The sequence below is a fragment of the Aquarana catesbeiana genome, linkage group LG03 (assembly GCF_042186555.1).
Source record: "Aquarana catesbeiana isolate 2022-GZ linkage group LG03, ASM4218655v1, whole genome shotgun sequence".
Lineage (NCBI taxonomy): Eukaryota > Metazoa > Chordata > Amphibia > Anura > Ranidae > Aquarana > Aquarana catesbeiana.
The window spans coordinates 67,421,810-67,447,288 of record NC_133326.1 but is presented as its reverse complement, the minus strand read 5'-3'; the positions used below and the strand labels follow the sequence as shown (position 1 = coordinate 67,447,288).

The following is a 25,479-nucleotide window of genomic DNA, read 5'->3' as shown; positions in this document are numbered from 1 at the left end:
TATAAGGACAGGCTAGGGTACTATACAGACAGGCTAGGGTACTATATGGACAGGCTAGGGTAGTATAGGGACAGTCTAGGGTACTATACGGACAGGCTAGGGTACTATACGGACAGGCTAGGGCAGTATATGGACAGGCTAGGGTAGTATAGGGACAGGATAGGGTACTATACGGACAGGCTAGGGTAATATAAGGACAGGCTAGGGTACTATAGGGACAGGCTAGGGTATTATACAGACAGGCTAGGGTACTATACGGACAGGCTAGGGTAGTATAGGGACAGTCTAGGGTACTATACACGACAGGCTAGGGTACTATACGGACAGGCTAAGGTAATATAGGGACAGTCTAGGGTACTATACAGACAGGCTAGGGTACTATACGGACAGGCTAGGGTAGTGACAGTCTAGGGTACTATACAGACAGGCTAGAGTAATATAGGGACAGTCTAGGGTACTATACAGACAGGCTAGGGTAATATAGGGACAGGCTAGGGTACTATACAGACAGGCTAGGGTACTATACGGACAGGCTAGGGTAGTATAGGGACAGTCTAGGGTAATATAGGGACAGTCTAGGGTACTATACGAACAGGCTAGGGTAATATAGGGACAGTCTAGGTTACTATACGGACAGGCCAGGGTACTATACGCTAGTGACTCATAAAACACTGAAGCCACTGGATCAGTGTGACAGCCAAGCACCTAGCATTCTTATAAGATGTCAGCAGCAGCAAAGGAAAATTGTCATTAGAGAAGTACAAACGCTGTCATTGCTAACCTTTTGAAAATGCTGTTTGCCTGGTACTGGTTTCAATTCTTTCTCAGTTACTGAAACAACACAACCAGCTTTACAGCCACAGAACTAGCATTTTTAGAAGAACACCAGAACCTGCAATGTTATTTCTCATTACAGGTTTTCAGTAAACCAGATGCAATAAAGAAATTGTATACTTACAGGATCACCGCCAGAGGCAAATGATATTGACTGCATATGATGGTTAGCAACTATCTACAAAACAAAGAAATAACAATAGTAAAAAATAAATTGCTAATTACAAATAGTGCTCATAAACTTTGAAGTAAGGGTATCTACAACTGCTTAAAGTGTATGCAAACTCTAACACTACATTTCTCTTCTTTGTTCCTTTTTGTTCTGTTAAATATACCATTGAAAGTGTTTTATTAGATCTGTTCGATAAGTGAATCTTGTGAGCTAATAACTTCTATCACTATCACTATCACTTAACATTGTTCCCTGCTATCTCTATGGACTACAAAGTACACCCCCCTGTTATTGAGAAGAGGGGGAGGTGTTATATAGTCCTAACACAACACTGCTCAGTAGGGTTGTCACTCCGGGGCGCAAAGTTAATTAAAGCAGCAAAGCCCGCTTTGTGATTGTTACCTACAGGTAAGCCTATAATAAGGTTTACATGAAGGTACAGTAATTATCTCCTAAACTTGCACCATTTAGGAGATATTCACCCTGGATGCAGCCAGTGACGTCACCAGCGCATGCACTCTGTAGGCCCAGCATACCTTGGCGGATGTGATGTCAGCCTTCTCAGCTGTGACAGCGCGCCGCTGGAGGACTTTGTTCCAAGGTAAATATTTCATAATGCACTAGTATGTGATGTACAGCACATTATGCTTTACAGGTGTTGTTTTTTGTTTTTTTTAGGTTCACTACCGCTTTAACAGCAGGATTACCAGGTTAAAATAAAGGAAAAGGTGTGAAAAAAGAAAACAAATGCAGCCATCATATCTATGGAACAGAAAGCTGCAATAGTGGGAATTTGTTCTTGGGTTCAGATACTCTTTAACAGTCCTCACCCCGATGCAAGCAGTGCGCTGATTCTTGGGAGAAAGTTATGCATTAATAAATAGATAGGAATATATATTATATTAATTTTTTACATTTCTTCAGTTACTTCCTGGTTTCCATGCATAGGCAAATCATGTCATACATCCCAGGAGTCTTCAGGAGGGGAGGAGGGGTTTTCCCAGCTAAGAACATACTCCTGCCCGTGTTTCATCAGATTAGATGACCCGTCAGAATGTGTAATGGAAGTGACTTTTCATCGGCGCCATCTTGCTACACCCTGCACTGCTCTACAGTAAGGATACAGTGAGAAGGGGGAAAGCGTACATCTTATTATACCCACTGGAGTTTTGCATTTTACACTTATCTTTATCAGTAGACTGAGTTTATATAGTGAAATACAGTACTTAGAACTCCGTCCGAATGTTTAGATGTTTAATTTTAAAGCAGTGATCTTCTGTCAGATTAGCAAACCTGTGAGATCAGCAGGCTTTTTAACCACTTCCCGACCGCCGCACGTATATATACGTCCTAAGTTTGAACGGGGATATCGTTGTTATGGCAGAAGCTAGCTGCCATAACCCCGGTATCCCCGTTTTCGTGCGGCGGCCGGCTTTCAGATAAAAGTGGTCCCTCCCGCCGCCATCCGGTGCCCTCCGCCGCTTACCGGAGCCGTCGGTAGCGGCGGAGGCGATCGCGTCCTTCTGCCTGGTGTGTCTGGAGACAAGTGAGGCCAAGATGGCGCTCACTCGTCTCCAAGATACTGCTGGGCGGAAGCGACGTCAAAACGTCACTTCTGTCCATGCCTCTTAAAGGCATATTTTTTCAAATGTCATTTTTCTAAATGACTTTTTTTTTTTTTTTTTATTGCATTTTAGTGTAAATTTTTTGACCCCAGATCTCATATTTAAGAGGTCCTGCCATGTTTTTTTCTATTACAAGGGATGTTTACATTCCTTGTAATAGGAATAAAAGTGACACAATTTTTTTTTTTATTAAACAGTGTAAAAATAAATAAAATATTTTAAAATAAATAATAAAAATTAAAAAAAATTTTTTAAAACCCCCCTGTCCCGACGAGCTCGCGCGCAGAAGCGAACGCATACGCGAGTAGCGCCCGCATATGAAAACGGTGGTCAAACCACACATGTGAGGTATCACAGCGACCGGTAGAGCGAGAGCAATAATTCTAGCCCTAGACCTCCTCTGTAGCGCAAAATATGCAACCTGTAGAATTTTTTAAACGTCGCCTATGGAGATTTTTGAGGGTAAAAGTTTGACGCCATTCCACGAGCGGGCGCAATTTTCAAGCATGACATGTTGGGTATCAGTTTACTTGGCGTAACATTATATTTCACAATATAAAAAAAAATTGGGATAACTTTACTGTTGTTTTATTTTTTTATTCAAAAAAGTGAATTTTTTCCAAAAAAAGTGCGCTTATAAGACCGCTGAGCAAATACGGTGCAAAAAAAAGTATTGCAATGACCGCCATTGTATTCTCTAGGGTGTTAGAAGAAAAACCATATATAATGTTTGGGGGTTCTAAGTAATTTTCTAGCAGAAAAACCTGTTTTAAACATGTAAACACCTAAAATCCAAAACGAGGCTAGTCCTTAAGTGGTTAAAGTGAGGGGTGTAGCAAGATGGTGGCGACGGAATGTCACTTCCGTTACACATTCTGATGGGTCGCCAAATCTGACAAAACACCTGCATGCCTGAGCTAAGGGCAGATGGATTACAGGAAGTAAATGCTACATGAATCATCTGCCCTTACTCAAGATGGCCACGGCCAGAAATGCTAGAGGGGTGTTTTTCAAAGTGAAAGAGTGGAAGTGGAGACATGGATGGATGGGGGGATTTGCTTTGAATGTTAAAAATTTATTAAATAGCATTTTTGGTTTGTGCTGTTTAGATGCAGTGGAGTTCCACTTTTAGCTCTGACTTTCTTTATCAATATCAGTAAAACACAGCTATATCCTACAGAGATAAAGCATTAAAGTGATTCTAAAGGAATTTTTTTTTTTATTTACAAACATGTTATACTTACCTGTTCTGTGCAAGGGTTTTGCACAGAGCGGCCCCAGTCCTCCGCTTTTCAGTTTCCCCGACGATTCTTCTGGCTCTTCCCCCATGATGAGAACCCTCATAACATGCTCGTTCCTGAGCCCTGCTTTGTGTGTCCATTGACATACAGAACGGGGCTCAGTTGTGAGCCCCACTTCCTCCTCACTGGCTATGATTGACAGCAGCGGGAGCCAATAGCTACTGCTGTGCCTGTGCCAATGAGGAGAGAGAAAGCCAGGAGAGCAGCTGCTCTCATGCACATCACTGGGCTCATATAGGTATTTGGGGTATTTGGGGGGGGGGGGGGGGGGGCGCTGCGCAAAGAAGGTTTTTCACCTTCATGCATTGAATGCAGGAAGGTAAAAAGAAAAAAAAAACATGCAGCCTTTAGAATCTCTTCAAGATTTTGGTAAGGTGTTATAATGGGTATTTTTTCTTTATAGAGATGGTTATAAGATGTAGGAAGAAGTTATGTTCTGCTCATGTGCAACAGTTATAAGGCTACCCATATTATAAAACCATGTTTGCACCTCTTTCAATTAAATTTATATAATGTGTATATATATATATAATGTATTCTTAAGACCCCTTTCACACTGAGGCGGTTTTCAGGTGTTTTAGCGCTAGAAAAAGCCTCTAAATAAATGTCGTTAGGAAAAGTCCTACAAGCAACATCTTTGGGGCAGTTTGGGAGCGATTTGTTTAGTGCTTCCAAAATGCCCTGCCTATGACTGGACAGCTCTTCCAAAGCACCAGAAAAGTGATTCAGAAGTGCCGCAACACGGGCGCTTTGAACCACTTCTTTGGGGTTAAAAGCACCCCGCTAGCGGCCGAAAAGCGCTGCTTAAACAGCGGTAAAGTGCCACTAAAACGAGCAGCGCTTTAGCGCTGACGCGGCCGCAGCCTCAGTGTGTAAGGGGTCTAAATATTAGCATTTTGTAGAGATGAAGGTCTGTAGCTTTGGGCTGATGTTGCAGCATCATGGAATATTTATGTCTTTTGATAGCCTAAGGTCATTAAAGGTCCATAAGTCATGATATTGAAACAATCCCTCCTCTGTGCTGATAGTATAAAGGAAACAAGTCTGCAGTCTGTCTGTCTGGATAACCATGTGATGAAAAATCATTTAGGTCAGCAGGACTCCATGCTATGTCTTCTTGTTGCCCACTGTTTATTGAGGGAATACACAAACATCTCATCTCTAATGATACTGGAAGACACAAATAAGGCCAGAATAAGAAGAAAAATACAGACATAAGGAGGTCATTATTGTAAGAATTTGGGCAATGGCTTACCATTATGCCCTGTACACACAATAGGATTTTCCTATGGAAAATGTGTGATAGGACCTTGTTGTCGTAAATTCCGACCGTGTGTAGGCTTCATCACACATTTTCCATAGAAATTTCCGACACACAAAATTTGAGAGCTGGTTCTTAAATTTTCTGACAACAAAATGTTGTCGGAAATTCCGATCGTGTGTACACAATTCCGACGCACAAAGTGCCACGCATGCTCAGAATCAAGCAGAAGAGCCGCACTGGCAATTAAACTTAATATTTCTTGGCTCGTCGTACGTGTTGTACGTCACCGTGTTCTTGACGTTCGGAATTTCCGGCCAACTTTGTGTGACCGTGTGTATGCAAGACAAGTTTGAGCCAACATCCGTCGGAAAAAAAACATGGATTTTGTTGTCGGAAAATCCTATCGTGTATACAGGGCATTAGACTATTAAGTATGTATCATGTCTTGCAAGCCTAAAGGATTTAGTCACATGCTCAGAGTTCATACTATATAGTGTGCTTAAAGATCTATAATCAATAACCTAGGGCAGTATTTTTCAACCAGGGTGCCCCGGTCCTGGGGTGCCTTATGGTTTCTTCAAGGGGTGCCTTGGCAAAATGCCCAAAAATTGCCCCAAAATTGTATGCAAGCCAACAAGTGGATGAAGCCTGCCCTATAGTTACACAGAGCCACAGCTTTTCATTGTGCACCATTACAAATTTGCAGCTACCAGCATCCTAACAACCAATTATATCAGGTGATAAGGAGGATGTTGGGTGCCTGCACAGGATTCATATTTGACCCTCTGCTGCCCCCCCCCCCCCCCCCAATCAGCACTGGAGTCACATTAGTTGAGTGAGGGAGTCAGTCCCAGTGTGCAAAGGTGCATTTGCTTTGGAAGAAGAAATCATCTGTAATGTTGGGTGTCCAACATGTATGGATGTTGCTGAGTTATGTAAAACTATTACTTTTGTGTTCTTACGTTTTTAGAATGAGGTGCCTCGGGATTGTGCATCATTTTAGTACATTGACTGTGAAAAAAGGTTGAGAAACACTGACCTATGGTGATGGTGGATCACCACCAATACACATCCAATTTACTGCAATACTGTATGAATTAAAACTATATGTCTTTAAACTTTAAAGCAGCACTTATCAATATTTTTACTGCAGAATAACCCTTAAAATAATTTTCAAGTCTCAGGGAACCATCTCAAAAACCTTTTCACTGGTGGTCAGTAGGAAAATGTCCCCCTTACATTGGTGGTCAGAATGTCACCCTTCCAGACAGCTAAAAAGATCATTGGATTCATACTCCTGGCTCTGCCTACTGGTGTTAATCCCAGAACTATGCAGGCACTATCAAAGGGGAGGTCTGTCTGCTGCCTACAGCTCGAGGAACCCCTAGAAACCTCTGGAGGAACCGTAAAGTTCCATGGAACCCTGGTTGAGAATGGCTGCCTCAAAGTGTAAGTTCACCTTCATAAAGGTTTTCCTAAAATCCCCCTATGCAATTCTGTATACAATGAATAGTACATATCAGAGATCCTCTTGCTGTAAATGGTGATGCTAAATAGTGAAGGATTTTGTATGGCCTGGAACATCCACTGTCAAGCTGAGCTGGAGCTGGGAGAGGATGCACTGCACATACACAAAGTTTAAAAGGCGGTCACTATGGAGGCACATTATTGTGTTATTCAGCCCTTCCTGCCAACAGCAGTTTGAAGGGGAATATGGGGCAAACAGTTTTTCTGGAGGAGGAGCTCTGGTATGTACTATTCATTGGAAACAGAGTTGCATAGGGTTTTGTTTTTTTTTTCTTCAAAAACCACTTCAGCCCCGGAAAATTTTCAGCTTTTAGCTGTTACATTTTGAATGAAAATTGCGCGGTCATGCAACACTGAACCCATATGAAATTTTGATTATTTTTTCCCCCCACAAATAGAGCTTTCTTTTGGTGATATTTGATCATCTCTGCGGTTTTTATTTTTTGTGCTATAAACAAAAAAAGAGCGACAATTTTGAAAAAAACACAATATTTTGAACTTTTTGCTATAATAAATATCCCCATTTTTTTCTTAAAAAAGCTATTTTTTTTCTCAGTTTAGGCCGATATGTATTCTTCTACACATTTTTGGTAATAAAAATCGCAATAAGCGTATATTTATTGGTTTTCGCAAAAGTTATAGTGTCTACAAAATAGGGGATAGATTTATAGCATTTTTATTATTATTATTTTTTTTTTTTTTTTTACTAGTAATGGTGGCGATCTGCGATTTTTGTCGTGACTGCGACATTATGGCGGACACATCAGACAATTTTGACACATTTTTGGGACCACTGGCATTTATACAGCGATCAGTGCTATAAAAATGCATTGATTACTGTAAAAATGTCACTGGCAATGAAGCAGTTAATACTAGGGGGCGATCAAGGGGTTAACTGTGTTCCCTGCTAAGTGTTCTAACTGAAGGGGGGATGGGACTTGCTAGGGGAAGAGATAGATGGTGTTCATACTTTGTATGAACACATGATCTGTCTCTTCTCACCTCAGAGAACTGGGATCTCTGTGTTTACACACAGAGATCCCGGTTCTCGCCATGTCATGAGCGATCGCTGCGTTTCGCGCAGCCGAGCCCTGTTGCCGCAGTACAACTGTGGCGGCTGGTTGGCAAGCGGATAAAGGAGAACATACACTTTGTAGTGGACCTCCAACCAGTTCATTGTCACCTTTCGGATAGGATGTTAAAGGGTTATAAGTAATATTTATTGTAAATTATTTTTGCTGGTGGTGTTCATTTCCCTTTCCTTCCTTACCTTGTCACTGAGATGAAAATTGGACAGAACGTAAAACGACATTTTCTCTAAAGGACAAGAAGGGCTTGGGGGCTGAGGGGCTCCAGGTTGCTTGTTTAATTCAGAGGAACCTAGCTTTTCAGTTTCCTCAGTGGTTGGTAACTTGGGAAACTTGGAAGGGATGAAATATCCAATCTTGGGTCCTGGTTTTCAGAACCATCAGCACACTAGTTGGGCAGCTATGTGCTGGTCTTTTAGTAGAGATCTGACTAGGGTTCTGGTTTCCAGTCCAGCAGACAGAAGAGGTCTCTGTCCAGGAGTCAGGAGAGCTCCACCTAAGAAGGAGCAAAGAGCTGCTAAGTCTATAGACCAAGCCAGATCAGCAATGACGTAGGTGTACGCCAGGAGGCAGATGATCCATTGTTTTATAAACCCCCTGTGAGGGAAATATATTGATTTTGTTTTCTAAATTTTCTTTTAACTAGTCCAAAGAGTGAACCTTTAACCACAGTAGCAGCCATCAGCTTGTGCGCCAGTGCCCTCCCTCCTCCAGTGGTTCCGGGGCTCTCCCACTTTTACTGGAGCCTGGGAACACAACCACCGGCTAGGGGAGAGAGATCACAAATCCATGCCTTGATCTCACTTGCAAACAATGAAACTGGAAGGGATTTCCGGTTTCAGATGCACACTTTCCAGGACAGTACAGCCAGGGACAAATCCAACCAAGCCAATCTGTGTGAAGAGCAGGGGAGACTTTGGGGTCTATTAGATCCCTAATATCTCCATAAAGATTATCTGTCACCTGTCTAATGCTATCGCATAGGGGCTTATTAACCCCTTGTGATAGCAATCAAGTAAAAATAAATAAAAAAATAAAAAATAAAAGTTAAAAAAAATAAAATTATAATAACATATATTAAAATGAAAAAAAAAATACTGCCGAAACCCTGTTGCCCCGCACACCTGTGCAAATGCAAACGCAAGCCCAGGGTGTGCGCGCGTATGTAAACCGATGTCGCGCCAAACGTATGACAGATCGTCGCGATTGTCAGAGTGTGAACAATAATTCTAAAACAAGAGTTCCTAGTTAACTGTAATCTGATGAGCTGTAAAGGCTTTTAAAATGTCACCTATAGTGATTTTTGAGCACCATAAGTTTTTGGCAATATCGCGGGTGCACGCAATTTTAAGACATGGAATGTTTGGTATCTCTTTACATGATGCAACCTCATCTTTTATATTTTAACCAAAAATGGGTATTATATGGTGTGTTTTTGCACTAAAATTAATCTTATTATATTTTTTTCAGAATATTTGTGTTTAATAAGCAGTTGTGCAAATATCATGTGACATAAAACGCAACTATCATCTTTTTATTCTACAGGACCTCTGCTTTCAGAAAATATATAATGTTCTGTGGGTTTAAGTAATTTTATCGCCAAAAATTAAGATTCTTACATGTGACAAATAAAAGAAATTGGAGCCATACTGGTTAAAAAAATTGGGCAAGAAAAGCCCTTAAAAAAAGAAGTAAGCAAGTGGCTTAGTCCTTAAAGCTCTACCAGTTGAAGTAAGTCCTCACAATATATATACAGTATATAAACCTAAAATTGTTTCCAGTGTATAGCAATAAAATCAGTCATACTGTGGTGGATTGTTTTGACAATCAAGGGCCCAAACGCCTAGTTATGTGGTCATGTGATTTTTAGGCATTTAAAGGTGTTTGGCAGGGATCATAAGACCAAAGGCTTGAGTTTTGGACCACATGGGCAGAAAATGTTGTGTAAGCTACAATTCACCAGAGTCATAGCTTATACAGGGGTATAGAATGCCTGTGTGACAGTGCTGATTGGTCTGGCACTGTCACATGGAGTGCATCACATGCTTCTCCATACAGAGAAGTACCAAGTATTTCCTCCGGTTCCCAGTGCTCCAAAGGGAAGCAAAGTAAAGATAAGTATATGCTGGAGAAGGGTGGAGGATTCAAGTAAATTTGATTTGCTATAAATGGCAAAACATTAGGTCTGGTTTAATGAAAGCTTCAATCCAGTTAATAATAGGCATATAAATCAACAGTTATATGGAACTACTGCAGTTCCATATAATATATAGTATATGGGACATGTATTTCCTATATTTTACTGCATATGTCTCCAGGTTGTCTTCCCATAAACCCACCTGCTGAGTGTCAATATCTGTCAGGGTAAGGCTGTTTGTGGAGATGGTCAACTTGACATTGATCCCTGAAAACTGGAGGTTGCTCTTCCCCAGAACGGACGACAGAAACTTCAGAGGAGGCTGAAGGAAGAGAAAAAATGATCAGTTATTTTCTCAAAGCTTCTAACAGTACCCTTTATATGAATTTAATAAACCGTTACAAATATCCATTGTCTAAATGGGATGTCTGGATGGATGAATCATAATAGGCAAACCACGATAACCTTCAAATGGACACTTTGACCAAAACCTGCATCCGACTGGTGGCTAAATATAAATCACTGATATACAAAAGTAGCTAAAATGCTTATGCAGTATTTCCTGTGGAATATATCATTTTAACAGAGGCGTAGCTATATAACAAGGCAAATGTGATATGTTTATTTAACTGTATAAAAATACTTTTTCTCAACACTATTTCAAAAAGCGTCTTTTAGAATTGTCTTTCTGCCCCAAATCATCAGCACAATTCATACTTTCATAATTTTCACTTTCCAACTGAGATTTTTAATTGCAGGTTTGAATATAGTTATTGTGAAACAATAAAGAAAGTTTTAATGACAACCATTTTGCATATGAAGGCTGCTGTTGTGATGTATGGGTTATCAGTGACCAATCCAAGCACCTATTAGGGACTAGTGCAGCCATTTTCAACTAGGGTTCCATGGCTTCCTCCTGAGTTTGCTAGGGGCTCTTGACCTCTTATGTGATGGTACCTGCATAAATCTGGGTCCAATGCCACTAGGCGATCAGAAGCAGAAGTCTCCCCCCCCCCCCTATTCTTCTGGGACACGTGACAGGTCCCAGAAGACTGCAAAACCATTCACAATGCCCAGTGCTACTCGCGCATGTGCAGTGGGCACCTAGCTGTGAAGCCACAAGCTGCAACAGCCGGGTTCCCACAGCGCCAAGGAAAGAGGACAGCAGGTAAAACTGGCTGGGGTGAGCACACCGCTGGATCGTAGGGCAGGCAAGTGGCTTTTTTTTTTAAAGTCAGCAGCTAAAATTTTTGTAGCTGCTGGCTTTTATTTTTTTTCACAGGAGAGCTTCTCTTTAACCACTTCAATACCGGGCATTTTCACCACCTTCCTGCCCAGACCAATTTTTAGCTTTCAGCGCTGTTACACTTTGAATGACAATTGCGCGGTCATGCAACACTGAACCCATATGAAATTTTGATAATTTTTTTCCCCCACAAATGGAGCTTTCTTTTGGTGGTATTTGATCACCTTTGCGGTTTTTATTTTTTGCGCTATAAACAAAAAAAGAGCGACAATTTTGAAAAAAACACAATATTTTTAACTTTTTGCTATAATAAATATCCCATAAAAAATAAAAAAAAACGTTTTCCTCAGTTTAGGTCAATATGTATTCTTCTACATATTTTTGGTAAAAAAAATCTCAATAAGCGTATATTGATTGTTTTGCGCAAAAGTTATAGCGTCTACAAAATAGGGAATAAATTTATGGCATTTTTATTGTTATTTTTTTTTTTTTACTAGTAATGACGGCGATCTGCGATTTTGACTGCGATATTGCAGCGGACACTTCGGACACTATTTTGGGACCATTCACATTTATACAGCGATCACAGCTATAAAAATGCACCGATTACTGTGTAAATGTGACTGGCAGGGAAGGGGTTATCACTAGGGGGCAAGGAAGGGGTTAAATGTGTATCCTAGGGAGTGAATCTAACTGTAGGGGGAGGAAGCTCACAAGGGGAAGAGACCGATCGGTGTTCCTCTGTTCTGGGAACACACCATCGGTCTCCTCTCCTCTGTCAGGACATGGATCTGTGTGTTTACACACACAGATCCACGGTCCTGCTGTGTTCACGGGCAATCACGGGTGCGCGCACCCCCTAGAGGCTCAGAAAGTAAAAGACTTCATATGACGGTGGCCCAGAGGGACAAAGGGTTCCTGCCGCCGTCATATCACTATGCATGGTAGGGAAGTGGTTAAACGGGAAAACGGCTTGCTCTGAAAGGTGTCCATGCAGAGAGAGCAACCTCCAGTGGGCATCCTCCAGAAGGGAGGGGCTTGGCATGGGACCCAGAAGTCAGCAGCAACCACTGTAGTAGCTGTGCCTAATACAGTGATTTCCAGCTTCCAGGGGGATCTTCCAGGTATGGCACATGCATGCAAAAATAGCAATATTTGGAATTCAGTTTAAAAGAATAAAATGGCTGACAGGCAGTGGCAGCTGGTGCTACAGCCTGGGGGGGGGGGACGTTAAATGAACCTCCTGATCCCCCCCCTCCGGCAGCAGCAAACAGACCACCCGACACCCCCCTTCCCGTGTGTGGTGCTCACGCGGTCGGGCTCTTGGCGGCGATGCAGACCAGATTGTGGTTGCAGAGCTGATGATGGCCATCTTCCAGATCTCCTCCGTGCATCCGACCCCTTCCCCCGGTACCGGCCAATACAATCGCTTCTCCTCTCGGCCAGTCATGCTCCTCCCGCTTCCTGATTGGCCGGGAGGAGAAGCAGGAAGACAATAGCAAATAATAATTCCCTATTGTCACAGAAGTGAGCCCACCCTTTTTTGAAGCCAATGAGAGCCTCAGGCTCTAATCACGTGCTTAAAAAATAAAACCCATTGGAATCCATGCGTCTGGCGCCCTGCCCTTTGGCGCATTTATTAGAGGGGCAGCACCCCTGCACCCTGTATGGAGTGGCACCCCTGCACCCTGTATGGAGCAGCCGCCACTGCTGACAGGATTGCTTTAATGAAAAAGTAATAATGTATAGTTACCCAACTGAAGGGTTTAAAAACCAGAGCAAGCAAATTAGGCAGATGCTATATGATCCCAATACATATGCTAAGTGATATGTAAGCAAACCATGAAAGAAAGCTCTATGTAGAAAGCTTTCTCAATTTTCTCATTTATGTATATTACACCACAATTTTACCACGATTTGATGGCGGAGTTCTAATTACACATTTTGCATATTAAGACTGTTCTGTGATATGAAGCATTCCAGGTTTTTTTATCCTCCCATAAGGCTGCCTGTTTCCTACCTTCTACATAAACGGGTGCCTTCTTGGATTATGAAACCAGACACATTTTCTCGGATGGTGAATTATATGGTAATTTGTTAACTGTAAGACTACGTATTTCCCTATACAATTTCTTCCATCACTCAAGTCATACAGAGGATAATTCCACTAAAATCACATGAAACAAAAGAGCTTTTGAACCCCGCTGACAGATCACATGATTAAATTATTAAGTTATCATGTGTCATTTCTTACTGGAAATGGGAAAACTTGAAAGTTGACCCCTACAGACTCTGCTTGCACTATAATCTCAAGCATAAAAGTAGGATTTAGATCTGTGCAATGCTTTCTCTAGTTTATGGAGAAATTGTTTTACGCAGCTATTACAGTCTAAAATAACAAAGACCCTAGAGAACGAAACCCAAAGTTGACTTGTTATCTGGCACTAACACTTTGCAGAAGTTCTGGGCTCAGCGCAAACCAGGAACACTACCTTCATGTATGTCTTCCTTGCATTTGTGTCGGTTTCCTTCAGGTATGGTAACATCAAACCCAAAATTAACTATATATTAACATTAAAAATAGATATAATGTGCCAGATATTCCACTGTTACACAATATACACCTTTTCGTAAATGTACAAATGAACAAAGTTAGTAATAGTTAGTCACATTCAGTTGGACTTGTTCTGCAATGTTGTTGAAGCTGTGCTCTTAGCTTATCCAAGCCACTACTTCTAGTTCTAATCAGTGTCAGGAACATAGACCAGCATTTATATCCAACCACCATGGTATGCGTCAAAGCTTATGTTAATTGTCCAAAAAAATTACGTGCTTTCACACATTCCATGGTGATTGGATTGAGGCATCCGTGCAACCTTTGTGTATATAAATACTGAGATATCTTCATAAAACTCATTAGAACTGAAGAAGTGGCTTGGATAAACCACAAAACAACTTCAACAATGGTGTTGCGTAAGGTAAGGTAAACTTTCCTAACTGAAAATTAAAAAGGTCTGTGTTATAAAGTTGGTGCTTAGAGCAATAACAATGGGAAACCAAATGTAAGTTTTCTATACAGCTGCACTTATCTTATTGCTCTATGCCTTATTAAATAAGCCCGATTCTATGTCATTTTATATTATGCTGGAATAACAGCAATAACATTTTTAAATTTTGTTATAGTTTGCTACATTTTAAATACTATGCAATATTTACCTTTCGTTTTCTTGCAGCTCCTTTGGCACAGGGCACAGCTTCACAGAGGCGACTTATTGCTTCCCTGTAGACATATTAAAACAGCAATTTAGCTTAGATCAGGATATTCAGCATAATAAAATATATAAGTATAAGTATAATATATTTTTTTCTTGGGGGAGTGCATGTGGTCATCACAGGGCCATTCAACACTGTCCAGAGGGTCAGGGATCCTGTAGTCTCATAGAGAAATCTGGGGAGAATGAAAACTCCTCCTACAAGCTTTAACCGGACACTGATAGAAGTCACAAGACTGCGCTAACTGCTGATGAGAAGTTATTTAGCAGTTTATATTTACTAAAACTAATGCATGTTCCTGGGTTTAGTAACACTTTAAATGATCAGTTCACCCATTTCAGTTATAGGAAGTCTCTAGTGGAACTGGTTTCCCTCACCTTACTATATTTTTTGAGGATTCAGGCAAGAAGTCATCCTTAACATAGTTCCTGTCATTATCCATGCACACCTTGTCCAGGGGTGCTTTGCATTACCAGCCATCTTTATGTGTTCCTTTTAATTTCTTTATAATAAAAATAAATTAAAAATTCAACAGTTACAGTTCATTGTATTATAAAATAATAACTTACTGTGTTGAGTAAAGATTATGGGGGAGATTTACTAAAGCTGGTGCACTCAGATTCTGGTGCAGCTGTGCATTGTAGCCAATCAGCTTCTAACTTCAGCTTGTTCAATTAAGTTTTGACAATAAAACTGGTGAAAAATTTGAAAAAATATACTAAGTGATTTCATTCTGTTCCTAACATTGTTTAGAGCTAACTAATTGTCACCTATCCAAACCTATTGGGCTCATACCCATGTGCATAAAAATGTCCCTTTAATCATGTGGCCTGATCATGAAAACTACACTTATCAGTATTAATGCTTTTCAACCTTGGAAATTGGCTAGAGAATATAGGTTGTTATACATGAGTAGGGTGACACCTTGTATAGTGAAGCAGTTAATTGGTCATTGTATCTTTCTTGTACCCTTTGATGGATATTTTCCCGTCAAATATTTTAGTCCAAAACACAGCTGATAATTGTATGACCTCATAGTTCTTATTCAGATATTCCACAAAATGCTCAAACAGGCAATCAGAACGTCATCTACATATCTCAACCTCATCTTGATGTATCTGAAATGTGTTGTCCCCACAATGTAAACACATCTTTATTGGCACAATGGAAAATAAATGATTGTTTGCTGGGTTCTGTTTTAGCTAGAACATATCAACATGGTATCTATGTGTTCTTTGCTTTATTTACATATCCAAAATCATATAGTCAGGTTGCCCCAGTACATTTATGGATCTATAGTAGATTAGAGTGTAATCTTCACTGGGTCAAAGACAAATAGTGAAAACATTTTTGTAAAAATAATACAGTGACTCTCAACTGCCTTTGATGTAGCTCGTATATACAAAAGCCTGTGATAATGATAACACTTAACTGTGGCAGAATTAGACTCGAACTAAACTTTGATGTAGCTCAAAGCAGTGACTCTGCAGGTCTTTATGACCTGTCTTTATGAACATTTCCTGTTGGTGATTTCTTTGCTATCCCTTTGAGCAATATAAAATAATAGTATCATCAACAGCATGTAAAACCTTTTACCTTCAACACCTACAGGCTATAGACACATGTTATCCAGGGTCAGGGTGGATAAAAATCAATGATTTTTTTTTTATAATCACTGCTTCTTTATTAAGACAGATTCCAACATACAACATAGAAATACACATTGCACAATATATCTATATAAATCTTTTCAATAACATACACCACACTAACCCCATCCCCACCCCCCACCCCGAGAAAACACACCAGAGCCTACCCATAACCAAAACTCAATTTGTGCAAAACATTATTCAAAGTATAATTAAGAAGGGGGCTTTACAGCGCCCTGTTACATGTGTCAAACAACCAACAATACAAAAAAAAAAAAAAAAGTAATAAAAAAAAATATAAATAGATAAAAGTGTATAATTTCAAATTACTATTTTCATGTCCTATTATGTTTAGTGTTTTAATACAATATAATCTTACTCTACTATTTCATTTTTATACCTCTCCACCTTTCATTTAAATCTACCCTCCTTTATGTGATTCCATTATGTGTTGCCTATCCCGTGCCTAATTTACTATTATAACTTATCCTCTTCCTTTAATGACATCAATCATCTCTCCACTGTGCCTCCCAGAGGAGGAAAAAAGAAACAACACAAAAAAAAAAAAAAAAAAACCCTACCTCCTCCCAATTTCCCCCCACCAGATGCATCTCACTGACTATCCGATCCATAATGCAGCATTGCCCCCAAAAGGGTTTAATCCACCCCTATTTCTGAGGAGTAATACAGCCACCCTGCCCATGTATCTTTAAATTTATTCTGTTGGTCTTTAACCATATGTATCCATCTCTCTGCTTCCATTATTTTTTCTACCTACCTTTTCCAATCCATTCTAGTGTGACATCCAGACTGTTTCCAAAATCTAGGAATGAATATTTTGGCTGCATTTAGCAAATGAGGAGTAACGCTTCTCTTATAAAACCCTGCAGACGATGGCATCCCATGAAAAAGAAAATGTAATGGAGAGAATTCTATAGGTCTAAGTGTCATTTTCTTAATCCAAGGGGCTATCTCCTCCCAGAAAACTTTAATCTTTGGACAATGCCACCATAAATGCAGACAATAACCCCTTTGGTTACATCTCGTTCAGCAGTTAACATCCGCCGATGGATATATCTGAGCCAATCGAACCGGTGTACGATACCATCTAGTCAGGAACTTATAAGACATCTCCTGTATATGGGAACATATTGGAGTATGATGTGTCGCTCCCATCAGCCTTTTAATCTGCTCTGATGTAAAATTATAGCCCAGTTATCTTTCCCATTCTCGAATGAAATAGGAAGTTGTCATATTTTGGGCGCTCAGAACCAGCCTATACATAGAAACATATGACCCGGCTCTGATAAGTTAACACACCATTCCTCAAAAGTAGTAATTAGGTTTGCTGGCCTAATCTGGTGCTTCCACTTATTGAACAAGGCTGTCAGTTGATGGTATTTCCATACAGCCATTGGTACTTCCCCCAGTATTTGGACCAAATCCACCAATGGAAGCAATTTACCCTGTGGGGCCACGTCAGCGCAATCATCCTTCCTGTCCATTCCCCAGCGATCTAAACTCCCTTTCTCTTCCCCCAGGGAAAAACCAGGGAAATCCTTCCAATAGTGTTAAAGAGGATATTGGGGGGGCAAACTTTCCCGTACTGTTCATTCTATCCCAAATTGATAGTGTTTTCGTCAGTAGTGATGCATATTCCGACAACCCCCTATAAGAAACCGGAATCCAGGGGACTCCGGCCAAATTCCTACCTGCTAATGTTTTCTCTAAGGGCACCCAAATTTTACTAGCAGAGTCATGGCACCAGGTCATTATACGAACAAGGGCCATGGCTCTGTAATAAAACGCTATATCCAGGAGTTCCACCCAACCCTTATATTTTGGTCTCCTCAAAATCTCGTGTGCCAACCTGGGATAATTATCTCCTCACACAAAGGTCATAAAAGCCCTTTGTTTAAAGAATGTCTGTTGGAGTGTTATGGGTACAGTATGTAAAACGTAAATAAGCCTGAGAATTATACTAATTTTAAGCGCGTTTACCCTGCCAAACCATGTCAGAGTATGACTTCTCCACTTTTGCAAGTCTTTTATTATGGATACCATCAAGGATCCATAGTTTAGATCATATAGGTACTTTATATCTGAAGATATATAGATCCCTAAATAGAATATAGACTCAGGGCACCAAACAAAAGGAAAAGATTGTTGCAAGGTGGTCTTCATCCTCAAAGGCACATGGCTCGGCATCAACACTGATTTCTCAGTATTTATTTTAAAATTAGATATGAGGCCAAACCTGTCTATTTCCAACATCAGTTCCATCAAAGACTCTTGAGGAGAGGAAAGGTACAACAGTAGATCATCTGCGTAAGCTGAGAGCTTATGTTCCGTTGATCCAATACAAATCCCCTTGATCTTCCTATTTCCCCTAATCATGCGCAGAAAGGGCTCCAACACCATAGCAAATAACAATGGGGACAGTGGGCATCCCTGCCTAGTCCCATTCCGTATCTCAAAATAATCTGATGTTCTACCATTAACTTTAACCCTTGCTCTAGGATCTGCATACAGTGCCATCACCCATCCCACCATCCGCTCTCTCAGACCCATCTCCCTCAAAACACCATAAACTCCCACCCCAGTTTTTTTTTAATCTGATTTTTTTATTTGAATCAGATTTTTTTTATTTTTAAATTTGTTTTTTTTTATAAAATGCTTTTGGAGTAAAAATCTATCTAAAATAGTTTTCTATTTAAGATACATTATTAATTTAGTTTATTCAGCATGAAATGGATCTCAGTTATGTAGCACAAGGCTGTATATTCCGCAATATTTACATTTTTTGTAAACTTCAATGAATCCAATCTCTTCAAGCTGAAAAAACATGCATTGCATTGCTGCATTCAAACAATTTCACAATAACCATGAGATAAAACAAAGTTCAGAAATATTCCTGTATCCCATTGTTTTGCAAATCTATGTACTGTACACTACAAACTGTATGGTTGAATCTGTCCTGATATCGCTGTTTTACTAGCTTATTATTCTAAATAGGAAACCTTCATTTTGTTTGCAAATATTAAAGATTCTAACTACCAGTAAGAATAAGTCCTTACATTTAAAGAGGACCTGTCATTTCAGATCAATCATGGCAGCGCCTGTTAACAGGCATCCAGTCACCTGCTGCCGCCACGTCCCCCACCTTGTTGTGTCACTGCCACATCACCAGCCGTCCTAATAAAGTGAATGGGACTGTCGGTGAGTCAACAACGGGTCAGAGGAGGAGCCGCTGCGGGACAGAGATGACAGTTGCTATATAAAAATTATTATTTAAATAGAGTTGATTTAAATCAAGCCTTTTTACTAGTGGTTTAAAATATTGTTTTAAATCGTGATTTAAATCGACTTGATTTAAATCAAATCCACCCTGTCCAGGGTGAAAAGGTCAACAATAACTTCCAACCACAAGAGTTTGATGACAGACTCTTCATTCCTATAGCTTTCTCCACAAGCCACAAAACTGTAAAAGGAACTAAAAGTGAATTGAAGTCCCCTATTCCCCAATTCAGTGGGACAAAGGAGGTGGTCAGTATAAGGATGACTAACAAGTTAATAGAACTCAAATAGACGGATGCTACTGGAAAATCCTGTTTTGTATTTTATCGTAATATGTTTTTCATAGATGACCATTTTTTTGCCCACTAACTGCAATTACACAGGCTCTCTTTGTTCATTGTAACATGTAGAGAACAGAAGGATGATATAAGAAGTAAAGAATTCTTATAGGGAAAAAAAATTGCTCTTAAGCAGAAAAAAAAGCACTGCTCGTCACTGAACACAAAGCATTATTGTTTAAAGAAAACAGAAAGATCATATCGAAACAAAGAGTTATTCAGCAAAAAATCTGTCCGTCATAAAATGCTGTACTACCAAAAAGACATTATTGTCTAGTTCTGGAAATGAGCATGGGGTGAAATGTATCTGTGCACAAAATGCCTAATTTCTTCAATTATTCTTGGTTGGTTCATGCCAGTACAAAAGTTGTTTACATTTTGGGAAGAAGCAGTGTGAGTTAAGCAGTTTTAGGACTGAGGGCTAGTTTGGAATGTATTTGTAATAGATGTGTAGCCCCTCAAAAGCATGCCATAAGAGAGGGTGCATACATTAAAATAACTTTTCTTCTCTTAGGTAGAAACCCCAAATGCAAGCTAACTAACATGTAGCCATACTATGTCCACCAGTCCACAATACAATAAATTCAAAAGGAAATATTGTCATAGATGCCATTTTGCTATGTTATGAATTCCAATTGGGATAAGCTTGTGTTGTCCAAACCTGGAAGTGAGCTGTCATTCTTTGACCAATGAGCTGCAGGATCCCAACCTGCAGCAGACATACTCCACACAAGGGGCGAGATGTTTGTGACATCACTGACCTAATATGGCCAAATTAGGTTAATGATGTAATGGGTATCCCTGCCCCTTTGTGTACATCAGCTTGTTCGCTCAGGAATCAAACAAAAAGACAAAAACAAACAAAGGCGCCTCTAAGTGCAGTATTAAAAGACTTTAATTGCCCAAAAAGGTAAATAACACTTACTAGAGATCAAATAAAACAAGGCACATCATGGTGGGTGAGAAGGGATGTCCAGCATCACGTGGTCCCAAGGCTATGGGTTATTTTTCACACTCCTTACTTCTCCTTTTTAGATATGATACCCTTTATTGACAGTGCAAAGACTACATTCCAATAGTATGAATACAAATATCATTAGTGCAGACTCCATGCCATCTCACTGTTTGTCCAAGATTCTATTACCTATTGGGTGCAGAACAGCCAGGCACACAGCAGTTTCTCAGTCTCTCTATGTAATAACCAGACAGAAAGTGTCTCTTTAGAATCTATTGCTTGAAGAATTTGGAAAGGGTATAGGCTGAGCTTAAAGATACTCCAGAACTTATGCAAACTTGAACATATGACATTCTCTAGTGGTAGTTACCCTCTTCAAGGTAGGCCTCTGGTGTAAGAGGATGTGGATGTACAGCTCAGGGGGATCCCAAACTGGAAACCGCCTTAAGCCAGCGAATCTTAAACAGTCTCTCCAAAGAACAAAGGATGTCTAACAACAACAGTCTCTCCAGGATCTCTCTCTCTCAGATCTCTACTCACTGTGTCCCTATGTACATGGATGCCTCCTTCTAGTACCAGTCAGACTCTTTACCGTGAGCCTCCTGGCCAGATCCTTAGCAGGCTCTCGTTTGACATGTCTCACAGCTTTGGCAATTGGCACCCCAGCTCTACATTAACTGAGATCTTGATGAACCTCCTGCAGTCTTTAGCTGGGTAGCCTAGGAGGATAGACAGCCCCTCCAGGCTGAACCTCTCTCCACCAGGACAAGGGCCCTGCTATTATAGGCCCCCTGCTGATCACCCTCTCAACCAGGGATTGGCTGAAGCTGCATGAATATTCAGCCTAGGGTTTCCCTCTCCCAATCCAATATATTACTGGAATGCAGGGGGAAGTAGTTGAACCTGCACCCAGAGGTACCCAGAACAGCCAAAAGTAATCATATTCTGCTCCACTGGCTACAGAGGAGCCAAAAAATAAATTTACTTAAACCTATTAGTAACCTAACTAGGAGGATGCTATATATTATTTAGGCACAAGTTCCAGACTACCCTAAAAAGAACTATGCAGCCCTTTGTGTAAAGACTGCCTGTGAAAGTATAACTAAAGGCAAAACTTTTTTTTTTGGTTTTGGATAGTGAAGGGAAAAATTAAAACACCTGACAGGTTTTTACTGCTGTCTGTGTCCCTGTTATGCCGCGTACACACGGTCGGACTTTTCGGCTACAAAAGTCCGACGGACGCCGACGGACCAAGTCCGGGGGACAATCCGATCATGTGTGGGCTTCCCCGGACTTTCAGCGGACTTTTCCAGCCGCAAATCTGACGGACTTCAAATCTTTACGTCGTAACTCCGCCGGACCCAGAAATCCGCTCGTCTGTATGCTAGTCCGACGGACAAAAACCGACGCTAGGGCAGCTATTGGCTACTGGCTATCAACTTCCTTATTTTAGTCCGGTGTGCGTCATCGCGTACGAATCCGTCGGACTTTTGTGTGATCGTGTGTAGGCAAGTCCGGTCGTTAGAAAGTCCGCCAAAAGTCCGTCGAAAGTCTGTCGAAAGTCTGTTGGACGGGCTGTCGGACTTTTGTAGCTGAAAAGTCCGACCGCGTGTACGCGGCATTAGGGAGATTCACCGTCTCTATTTATCCGTTTACCATTATCACCGAAAGTGAAAGTAAAAGAAAATCCTGAATTTTGGGTTGTCCCCAGAACAGTAATAGATGGGAAATCTTCCATTGGGGACACTAGTTTCGTTAGACCCTGGGGACAACCAGGGATGCTCTCACTTTAGAAGGATTCTCTCCCACTTTATGTTTTCGCTATGGAACAAGAAGTGAAGGGAAATCTAACCAAGTAAACTGGCAGAAGTTATAACCCTTCCTTATGCCCCGTACACACGAGGGGTATTTCCGTCAGCAAAATCTTGGATGTTTTTTCCGACAGAATTCTGCTCAAGCTTGGCTTGCATACACACGGTCACACAAAAGTTCTCTGAACTTTCGACCGCCAAGAACGCAGTGACGTACAACACTACGACGAGCCGAGAAAATGAAGTTCAATGCTTCTGAGCATGCGTGGAATTGTTTCCGAGCATGCGTGATTTTTTGCACGTCCGAATTGCATACAAACTAATGCATTTTCGGATAGGAACTTTTTCAGACCAAAAAATAGAGAACCTGCTCTCAATCTTTTGCTGGCTGGAATTCTGCCAGCAAAAGTCCGATGAAGCATACACACAGTTTCATTTTCCGACCAAAAGCTCACATCGGTCTTTTGTTGGCGGCATTTCCAATCGTGTGTACGCAGCATTAATCTATCCAAAAGTGCCTCTAATTCTGCTCTTAGTCATCTAACCACTGATCACTAGTGATGTAACCATTGGGCTCATCACTGAATGCAAGTGTTGAGCCCCCAAGCATTTTTCTCGCTAAATCCCCTTGTGTCTCAGAGTGTCTTTTTAGTTATGGATGGTGTCTCATTTCCACATGTTATACCTTTTAGCATTTATAGTCTACCCTTATGTATTATACGTCTTCTTTTATTTGGAACACATAAGGCTTTATTTTTGGTAGCAAAATTAAACACGTATACATTATATTACCAGAAGTATTGGAACACCTGCCTTTACACCAACATGGAAATAAGAAAATCCTGGACAGCCGCACTCTGAAGACAGACATCTTTATTCCATAAATTGATTAAAATCCAACAAAAGCCATCTCACAGGAACAGAGCATAGCAATAGCTAACGCATTTCACATCAAAAGATGCTTACTCGTAGCAATGGACACACAAAGCGGAGCCGCTCAGCTCGGGAGCCGCTCAGCAGCTTGCTTTAGGGGCACTCGGCAGGAGGGAGGGGCCAGAAGCACCAGCGAGGGACTCTAGAAGAGGATTGGGCTGCTCTGTGCAAAACCACTAAACAGGGCAGGTAAGTATGACATGTTTATTATTTATAAACAAAACAAAAAAACAAAAAAAACTAAACTTTAATATCACTTTAATATTCTGCCCAGAAGAATAAGTATATGCTCATACCTTTCTAAACACTATATGCCTGTAAATGTGCATAAACAGGCATTCCCATACGTACAATGCCACAAAAAAGAGGGACTGCACCCTGAAAACACCTTTCCCTTTATACCTGTAATTCTGTATGACTAAGTGAGGTACCAAACTTTCCCTTTCTAACTGCAAATAAGCTTCACTCATTTTCTATTACTACTGCATTGTAGCATGTGTCTGTCTTTGTATGGCAAGCTCAGAAATAATTACTATATTTAAAGTGACACTAAAAAATATCCTTATTCTCCAAAAATAATCCACACACATACGCTACTTAATGGCCCCCTAACCTATTTTTTATTAAATTGCTTTTTACTGTGTTTTTTTTTTCTGCCTCATTGTAACATACTCCATGAGCCCCTGAACCTCTCTTTTTGCCCTTCACTTATGTTTTGAGCCGCAGCATGCCTTAGCAGGGTTGGTGCAAGGATTTTTGACACCCTAGGCGAAACCTCAATTTGCCGCCCCCCTTGGCTCCACCCCTGACTCCACCCCCTTTGCCCTGCTCATGTATACCCAAACTTTTTTTGAAGCACCCATCAAATGCAGCCTCACCAGCGCCCATCAAATGCAGCCTCACCACCACCCATCAATGCAGCCTACCAGCGCCCATCAATGCAGCCTACCTGCGCCCATCAATGCAGCCTACCAGCGCCCATCAATGAATATTTCCTTGCTTCCATTCATTCGGGAGTCGGGACACAGACACAGTCCTCAGTTGCCGCTGCGCCTCTGACACTATGTGCGAACGGACTGCCTGCTGATGCTGAGACTTAGTTGCTTGCTGCAGAGAGAAGAGAGTAGGAACACCAGTGGCTTGGTGCCCTAGGCAGCAGTGCGCCCTAGGCGGCTGTCTAGTTTGCCTAGTGGAAGCACCGGCCCTGTGCGTTAGCTGCCATCATGTGCACTGCTCTATGCACACTATAAATCCCATCCATCTCAGGAGTGAAAAGAGGTGGTGGCTACGTTTTTACATACAGAGGACCATGGAGAACAAACTTAGCCACCCTCTAAAAGGAAGTCTGATCACAGCAGCAAAGACATTTGGAGATTTGGAGGAGGCTTAGAGCAATAGAAGGGACCTCTAAATGCCTGTTGCTAGGGGGTCCCTCATAGTCTGCCTCCTTCGGTGCCTGGGCTCCTGACGTCACTTCCCTCGGCACAGGAAGGGAGATCGCCTCTTCACCCTCCCTCTTGTCAATCATCTGGAACACGTGACCGGTCCCAGATGATTGTGGGGCCAGTGATGGCACGCGGTGCAGTTTGCGCATGCGCAGTGGGTGCCCAGCTGTGAAGCCACAGCCAGGCGCCCACAGTTAAAATGTCGGCGCCGCCGAGCGGAGGAGGGGGCAAGCGGGGCTTCCATCCCCCGCATCGCTGGACCCTGGGACAGGTAAGTGTCTGATTAAAAGTCAGCAGGTGCAGTATTTGTATTTTGTTGAGAAAAAAACATTCCCCTCTGGGTTATCAACATATAATGCAAGGATTTTAACAAACTTTGTTGAAAATACCTACCTGTTTCTGCTCTGAAGAAAAAGATGTTTGATTATGTCAATGTGCAGAGTGAATCTGAATAGGGGTGATGTTTTCCTATTCAGCTGATGCACATGCAGTGTTCTAATGATGAAAATTGCAGTGCCTGCTTCCCTTTAGAGGTGATTAACTCTTTGGGAGTATCTCGGAAAAATTGAAATTTTTGTTGCCGA

At 41.1% G+C, this 25,479-nt stretch overlaps 1 protein-coding gene across 1 annotated transcript in view; it reads right to left on the bottom strand.

Annotated features, from left to right (window-relative positions):
- SHC4 (SHC adaptor protein 4) overlaps positions 1-25,479 on the bottom strand; it is a 124,941-nt gene that overhangs the window by 49,561 nt on the left and 49,901 nt on the right. Inside the window, exons 3-5 of the mRNA XM_073618666.1 lie at positions 14,411-14,474; positions 10,151-10,270; positions 959-1,012 (exon numbers count right to left, since the gene is read on the bottom strand). Coding sequence (XP_073474767.1) covers positions 959-1,012; positions 10,151-10,270; positions 14,411-14,474 — 238 coding nt within the window. The remainder of the gene's footprint in view (positions 1-958; positions 1,013-10,150; positions 10,271-14,410; positions 14,475-25,479) is intronic.